Here is an 8,920-nt window from a genome sequence, read left to right on the forward strand (position 1 = left end):
TAAGGTACCTTTCGGTAGCCAAAAGCATAGTTAATTTGATGGCACATGTCAAATTGGCAAAACTTAAATTTAGTGTTTTAATTGTATTAACTATACAAAGATTCTCCTAGTTGCTGTTACCTGAGTTTTGAGACCCAGATCCTATAGTTCAGAGTTTAATAAACTAGTTTGAACATTAAATAAGAGTTTTAAGTTTTATTTATCTGTCAGACTTGTTACTCCAGATCTGAGCCAAGATCTTCATTTCAATAATAGATAAAGATCAAGTTACAATATTACTTCTCGTATGACATCTCATTTCTAGGTACTGATCTGTTTAGTCTCAAATAGTTGGTTGTCGACTCACCGAAAAAAATAGTTGGTTGTGGACTCACTCCAAAGTCATTCACATCTAGGAATGCATGACTCATTCTGCTAAATTTTTCTCAGCATTTATGTTTAGTTGGTTCCAACGTCTTTCAAGTTGATTCTCTTGTGACAACCTTGAGTTTTTCTCAGCATTTATGTTTATCTCAATACAGGGTTGAAGTTTTACTGCAGAAATTGTGGAAGGGAGGGGCATAGGAGACATTATTGTCCAGAATTAGAGGCAGGGTCTGATGACAGACGGTACAAATGCAGCATTTGTGGAGGACGAGGGCATAACCGGAAGACATGTGAGAAGCTTACATGGTCAGGTGAATACGAAAAACGTGGGAAGCTTACGAGGTCAAGTGAACCAAAGAAACTGGAACCAAGGGTCCACAGGTGTGGGGTTTGCGGTCAAGGTGGGCATAATTGTAGGACCTGTCCTAAAGCAACTCAACACAACAGTGATGCAAGGGCTGGCTTATTGATTTCCAAATCTGTAAGGTTTTATTCTTGTAGTTTATGCTCAATAAAGGGGCATAATTCTAGGACATGCACAAATAGAACTTCTTGAATAACTGTTCACAGGTGTTGAATCGCTCTCTCTCTCTCTCTCTCTCTCTCTCTCTCTCTCTCTCTCTCTCTCTCTCTAGAGAGGGAGAGAGAGAGAGAGATGCATAATGATGGTAAATGATCTCATTTTCCATTCTATGTATGTGAATCTTTCTTTTACAAAGACATGCACCAGCAGCAGCACAACTACATCGAACATGACCGGTGTTTGGATAGCACCGCAGTATCAAATCGAATTGGCATGTAGCGGCCCTAAATTGATACAAGAATGGAAAATGACCAAACTGTAAAGGCAAAAATGATGCATTTTAAAAAATGCCCCATAATATATCAAATCCGCCAAATAAACAATTATGCAAGTTTTCAAATTTTTTTAACACTTTTACCCCTCTCATGTGTGAATTTTCTATTTTTGCACATCATCACGCTAAAACAATACACCTAGGGAAGTTGTCAAAATCGCATCTAAGGTTGTGCTAAAAAAATATTGCAAAATATCAAAACACTTACGAAAATCCTTAAGTGTTGTGAAAATCTTTTGCAAAATTTTGAAAGAGTATCGTACGAAGTATTGCGAAATTTTGAAAACCTTACAAAAGTTTGATATTGCAAAATTTCTTATTTGCATGGCCTGTATTACAAAATTTTGTCCCATATAAATAGGGCTTTGTTTTTCAACCTTTTTTTCATTCTGATTCTCTACTTTTGCAACCTTAGATTTCTTGTGATCTCCAATCCTTTCGGGGATCTTTTGACGATATTTTGGCAGCTAATGACTTTGCGAAAATCCCAAATATTTAGTGGTTCACTGGCGGTGGCAAAACCTTGAATTTTGGCCCCTTTGACAAATATTTTGGTAAAAAACATTGGTAGTAAAGTTATTGATGACAAGGTTTTACGGTAAATAGTTTTGTACCATTGTTTTTTCAATCAAAACTTTTTTTGTTTGAAATTGATTGTATATGTCAGTTATGTCTCTCAGATGGCTTGTTTTTGCATATATATTATCTAGTTTAATCAGGTTTTTTCGGTGTATAGAACATTGCATGTGAGTTTTCTTGAAAATTTTTATTTTTTGTGTATATTATCCTGTTTATTATTATTATCGGATGAACTAAGTTTTTTATTACGAGATGACACCAAATAAGAGAGAGAAAAAAAGACTTGCCATCACAAAGAAGAAAATAAAACGGCAAAATGAGCTGGTCAGGCTTCAAGAATTTGACTCGTAAGTGGTGTTTCATTATTCTTGATGCGTACAATAGGCTTGCCACTTCGATAGAGAGCGATCTTGGTCCAGCAAGACAGTTAAATCATGTTCACCAAAAATACAACCTCAATGATCTGCAACATAGAAATCTGTGCTCATCCAAACAATTTTATGCACTTCCAACATATCTACTAAAATTTTCAAATTGGCTCACAAATCTCGTTGATTCTGCAAAAATATATTCCTTACTACCTAACGAGCTTATACGAGTGAGCCAAGCATCTATATTTGATATTCAACTTGCTGAATCGAGTTCAAATGAGCACTTTACAAACAAAACATGAGTCGAACCACAAACAGGTCAGCTTGTTTTTCATATCCGGGTCCATGTAGTCCAGTTGAGTCACATTTTTTATTTTGTTATTTGATTCTACTTGCATTTTGGTTTTGAATCATCTTGTTAGATCCATATTATGATAAATTTTAGAAGGTTGGTCAAGATTAAACAAAGTTGGAATTAGGGATGGCAGTGGACCGGGGGAAACGGACCCCGCCTTGCCTCGCCCCATTTGGACCGAAGATGGAGGACATGAAATGAGAATAAAGGTTAAAATCAAAATTTGTAAGGAGATAGAGGGCAGAATTTTGAGACAGGGCTGGGGTGGACACCTTGTCCACTGCCCCTGCACCGGTCCACTGCCCCTGCACCGGTCCACTGCCATCCCTAGTTGGAATATGAGAAAATTTTAAATTTATTGAATTTCCCATTATTTTTAATTATTTATTGCATTTTTATGAATTTTCATTTATTGTTAGATATTCTTAGACAATCAAGTGTAGCTTTAGCTTCAGGTATCGAATCTGTAAGTTTCAAGAACGGTCTTTCTGAATCGCTAGATCAATGTAAAAATATCTAAGAATAAATGGGAAGTCATAAAGAAGTGCAAAAAATAATTGAAAATAATATTTTTTTTAATAAAACTAAAAATTTTCACACATTCCAACTCAGCCTAATCTTGATAAACCTTCTAAAACTTATCCTATCATAATATGGATCTAACTATGATTTAAAACCCAAATTGAAATAGAACCAAAGGAGTAAATAGAAAAATGAGACCTAACAAGAATAATAGTTAGAACCGGGTTTTGAATCGCAGTTAGATCCATATTATCCTATCATAATATGGATCTAACTATGATTCAAAACCCAGATGTGTCCCATTCCTTTCCAGCATTAATACATTCAACTCAAAACAAACCTGACTTGCTCGATCAGATAATCGCTCCACAAATATCTGGAAACGCAGTGAAAAAAGAAAACCTCAAAATGGCGATTCTTTTCAAGACGGTGGTGATGATGACAATGACGAGAGAGAGAGAAAGAGAAAGAGATGTTGGCGTTTATGTAAAACCATAACCGAAATGTTAAAGCAAATTATACATATCGGTAGACACCATGAATGAGACGAGCATTGACGTAGGTGCACAATGTTCTCCTCAACCTATCGACGCCCATGATGAGTCCAGGTCGTTAAGTCAATGGTGAGCAGGACCCTGAACCCAATAAGAAAAGCGGACACCTTGGTTGCTCTCATCAAGCAACCATGTCTCAATTTATAGTGGGAGGAAGGTGGGGGTTTACATACATGGCATTCATGTATGTGAATCCTTCACATGTCAGATTGAATGTGAACCTTTCACATTCACGTAACCCCTTATCCACTAATTTTCAACTAAAACTTTTATTAGTGTCAAACCGGGTCACACTTAGGGTTGTATCTGATTTGAAATGTCCAACATTCTCTCACTTGATTCATTAACATAGAAAGGCACAAAATCGAGGTTCATACTGTTATCTTGACTTAATTCTTCATGTGAGTTCACGTGCTATCTAGTATCACAAGAATAAATCATATGAGTCATGGAGATCAACACCGCTTTATGAAATGTCATATTTTTATGTACCATAATATGATTCATTTTCAGTGCTTTAGCATGTCAAGTTTACCCTTATGAATATGTTGGTCTCTAACACATTCTATTTGTCTTTTAATATTGTTATTCTGTTATTCTCTCTAACCAAATGAGAGATCCTTTATGCAAAATTAGCAATACACAAAGTCATAAAAAATCAAATTAGTTTAACAAATGTGATTACATATAATCATAATATGTTGTCATACATCAGAAGGAATCAAACAGACCCATTCACTTTACATGTTGAGAATATAATCTTGGTGCTAGCTCTTTAGTAAGGAGATATGTAGTCATTTCTTTTATACCGATTGTATCAATATATACCAGATAATTCTCAGTCCTTTCTTTAACAACAAAATACTTTAACTCCATGTGTCAACATGAGGTTGAACTCTTGTTGTTATTCGAGAAAGACGCATTAGCTTCATTATCAGATAATGATATTTAGTGGTCTCCCAATAAAGTCCAAAATCTCAAGACCCATAATGAAGTCTCTTATACAAATGGCCTATGATGAAGTTTCGTATAGAGCAATGAATTCCTCTTTTATGGTATGAGTAACAGTTGTAGGTTGCTTTTTGCTTCTTTATGAGACGACACAACTTGCTAGTATGAAGATGTATCCAGTAGTGGCCTTTCTACTGTCAAGACATCCTCTCAAGACCTTATCAGAGTATCCAATGACCTCTAGGTAGTCAATCTTTTTATAGGTCAACATATAGTCATTCGTTCCTTGCAAATAACGCATGACCTTCTTCGCTGCCTTTCAGTACGCAATGCTTGGATTTGATTGATATCTATCTAACAAGCATTTTCACAACAAATGCTATATATGGTCCTATGTAAGTCTACACATACTACAAACTCCTAACTGTCGTAGCATATAAAATAATTGTCATCTGAGCTTTTTCATTATTGTCCTAAGGACAGTCCTTTAAGCTTAATTTATCTCCTTTCACTATGGGTGTCGAACCAGAAAAATAATTCTTTATCCTATGTATATAGGATTTCTGAGAGAGACTAAGGACACCCTTAGTTCTATTATGACATATCTCAATTCTAATAATATATGCAACCTCACCCATGTCCATGTTAAAATGAGAGAAAATAAAATCTTTTATCTCATATAGTATGCTCAAATCATTAGTTGCAAGAAGAATATTATCAACATATAAAACTAAAATTATAAACTTACTCCAACTAGCCTTAAGGTATATGCACTGATCAATAATGTTTTCAGTGAATCCAAAGTTCAGAATTATCTGATTGAACTTTTTATACCACTAGCAGGAGACTTGTTTAAGTCCATAAATTAACTTTTTTAATTTGTAAACTAAATTATTTGAGTCATTTACACTAAAACCATGAGATTATTGCATGTATACCGCCTCTTTCAGATCTCCATTAAGGGATAACAGTTTTTACATCCATTTGATGTAGCTCTAAATCAAAATAATTTACAAGGCCATGATTATCCTCAACGATTTTTTAGTTGAGACAAACGAAAAAGTCTCATCATAATCAATCAATGCCCTTTATTTGTGTGAAACTCTTTGCAACGAGCCTAACCTTGTACCTCTTCACTTGACCCTTTAGAGTCTGTCATGGTCTTAAAGATCCACATACAACCAACAGGTCTTACTCCATTAGGTCGAGGTACACAATCTCACACTTAGTTCTTTGGTATAGAGTCAAGTTCTTCTTTCATGACATTGATCCAATATGTCAATATTTTACTTTCAATGGCTTTTGCAATGGTGAAGGGGTCAACATCAATATCTACAAAATCATTGGGCTCTTGCAAATACAATACATAGTCTAGATGGATAGCAAATTTTTTAATCCTCGTAGACCACCATAAAGGTGCCACAGGTGGTTCAAAATATACATCTATATCTTATTGTTGTTATTGTATATCCTCATTAACAACTTATTTTATTTGTGATTGATGTTCATTGACTAGATTTTTCTTAGCATTATCCAAAGAGATAATGATAGGAAAAACTGAGCATTTTTTCTTCGCAGCTGTGGAACCTGAATCTTGAATTTCTCAAATTTGAAACTTTGAGATGCATTTATCCCAATAGAACTATTTTCAAGAAATCTTGCTTTATCTGTTTTCACTATCTGTGATGTATGAGATGTATAATAAAACCTAAAGCCCTTTGATCTTTCTGGATAACCAATAAAAATTCACTAGTTGTCCTAGGATCAAAGGCTTTTATATATGGGTAATACAATTTAGCTTAAATGGAATATCCCCATATGCACATATATGACAAAGAATATTTTCTACCAGTTCATAACTCGTAAGGAGTATTTTGGACAATCTTTGTTGGAACCTTATTCCAAATATGCACTATTGTCCTAAGAGTTTCACCATAGAAGGTCAAGGGAAGGTTTGAGTGATTCAACATCGCTCGAACAATTTCTTTAAGCATACAATTTCTTTTTTCAGTTGTACCATTTTGGTAAGCACTAATAGACATGGTATATTAAAGTACATTACCTTTCTTTTTTAGAAACCGGGCTAATGGCCCTTCCTTTTGTCTTATCTCAATAAAATGACCATAATATTCGTCACCTCTATCAGACCTAACCACTTTAATAATTTCACTGGTTTATTTCTCTACTTCTTTCTTAAGGTTCTTAAAAACCTGAAAGATTTTTATTTTTTAAATAATAAGTAGAGATACATATACTATGAGTAATCGTCTATAAAGGTAACAAAATATTTTTCACCCGTATAATATAGAAAAAAATGCTTGCAAACATCCATATGCACGATCTCTAATTTTTTATTACAGCGTATGACATCTTTTTTATATGTGTTAGACTGCTTAGTCTTTATGCAGTCAACACATGGTTTTATATCTATGAGATCAAGGGATCTAAGAATTTCTTTTTTCATAAGTTATTGGACTCTTTCTTTTGATATGTATTATAACCTTTGATGCCAAAGTAAATACGATTGATCCTTCTTTAGGCCATGTTTATTGTCAATCATTATGTTCTTAACAAAGTGAGATTCCTGAGTTTGGATTTTGGTTTTTAAATGATACAAACCATCATACACATATATAGAACCTAAAAGAATAAAAAATTTAGTAATAATAAGCTTGAAGTTTTTAAATTAAAAAAAAAAACAAACTTATCAAGTTTTGAAATCGAAACAAGGTTTTGACTATAAGATGAAACATAAAATGTATCATCCAAATCCAAAATAAATCTTGACTCAAGCACAACTCTACATGTTTCAACGTTCTTGACATGTGAACACATCTTATTTCCTAAGAAGATACTTCTTTCATGCTATGTTGGTTCCCTCCTGCTTATTTTATTAATAAAAAAAATTAATATATATTACCCTCTTATAATAGATATAAGACTTTTGCCTAAGTTTATTTATAAATAGAGGTTCTCTTAAGAAAGAACAATAAAGTTTGTTATTTCTTTCAATTGAAGTGTATCTCTTTATCTCTTCTTCCTCACATCTTCTTCCTCTAAACCTTAGAGGTGATTCAGATCTCTATTAGTGACTTGCAACCACCTTAGTGAAGGTTTAATTTAACCCAGAACGAGGTGCGAGTGGAGAAAAAAAAAGATGGTGATGTTGCGAGAAGTGCATTTTTTGATAAAGAATCTCTACTTTCATGGTGTGCAATTTGGGGATGCATTAGCACACTCTCTTTTTTATCCAGGGCTTGGATCTACATGTAATCTATACTAAGAACATCTATGGCTATTAGATCTACATAAAAAAAATTGAAAACCCAAAACGGTATTTTAGAAAATTGATTTTGAGAAAATGATTTGAAAAAGACTAGTTTTGAAACCCTAAAAAACAAAAATTGCCTAAATAATTATATTTGGATTGTTTAGCATGTATAATTAATATATAAGGATTTTTTTTGTGTTTCTTCATAGATCTTGATAAGGTAAATTTGTCTCTTGCAAAGATCTAGGTTAAAAATACGTGCAAATCATTTTGAAAAAGATTTTGCTAAAACTGTTTTAGGGTTTTGATGTTTTTATGAAAAAAAAAGTTAATTTGATCATATATGATAAATTAGAACATGTATAACATGATTAAACAGTATGTTATTGCATAACTAATAAATGATTTTATGTTGTTTTTATGTTTCTAGTTTATCTTGTATATATAAAATTGTATTTGATACATATTTCATGAAGGTTTTTGTGATTCTTGGATTATGGATGTTAATGTTTTAGCAAGATTAGCATAAATACGATCAAAGATATGTTTTATGATTTTATAAATATGTTTAAAGCATTCAAAATCATGATTGTATGAGTTTCACTATAATTCATGTTTTTGCTTAATAGACCTTGCATGAGTTTAAATCATTGTTATCCTGTCCTCATTTTTTATTCTGACAAGTTTCAGAAATAAATTGATATCTTTATGAGAATGAGATCAATAAATAAAGAGAAAAATATTAGAGTATTTTACATATCTAGTACTTGAATTTGAAATCTTGTTTTATTTTATTTGATTCAGTTTTGAGATTGAAATATTTATTGCAATAGAGCATAGGTTTTCTACCCCGTTAGCAAGATTATTCTCACCAAAGATTTCGAAAGCTCTAAAACTCTAATCAAAACTGATTAAAATAAATTATGAAAAATCTAGGTGAAAGGTAACATGTACAATAAGATTTTATAAAAAAAAAATATCAAAAGATTTTTCTGTAAATCTTAAGAAATTTCTCAAACCTGAATAAATTTCTGCAGTTAATAGGATTTATCTGATATTTATCATGAATAGGGATCAATCTTGATTTTTTTTAT

The 8,920-nt window shown here is 32.8% G+C and overlaps 1 protein-coding gene across 1 annotated transcript in view; it reads left to right on the forward strand.

Moving 5' to 3' along the window:
• LOC149815291 (uncharacterized) overlaps window positions 1-973 on the forward strand; it is a 34,529-nt gene extending 33,556 nt beyond the window's left edge. The window contains exon 8 of the mRNA XM_089990516.1: window positions 522-973. Coding sequence (XP_089846642.1) covers window positions 522-922 — 401 coding nt within the window. The 3' untranslated portion in view covers window positions 923-973. The remainder of the gene's footprint in view (window positions 1-521) is intronic.
• The last annotated feature ends 7,947 nt before the right edge of the window (window positions 974-8,920 follow it).

The sequence above is a fragment of the Nuphar pumila genome, chromosome 15 (assembly GCF_984573655.1).
Source record: "Nuphar pumila chromosome 15, dmNupPumi1.hap1.1, whole genome shotgun sequence".
In the NCBI taxonomy this organism is placed as follows: Eukaryota; Viridiplantae; Streptophyta; class Magnoliopsida; order Nymphaeales; family Nymphaeaceae; genus Nuphar; species Nuphar pumila.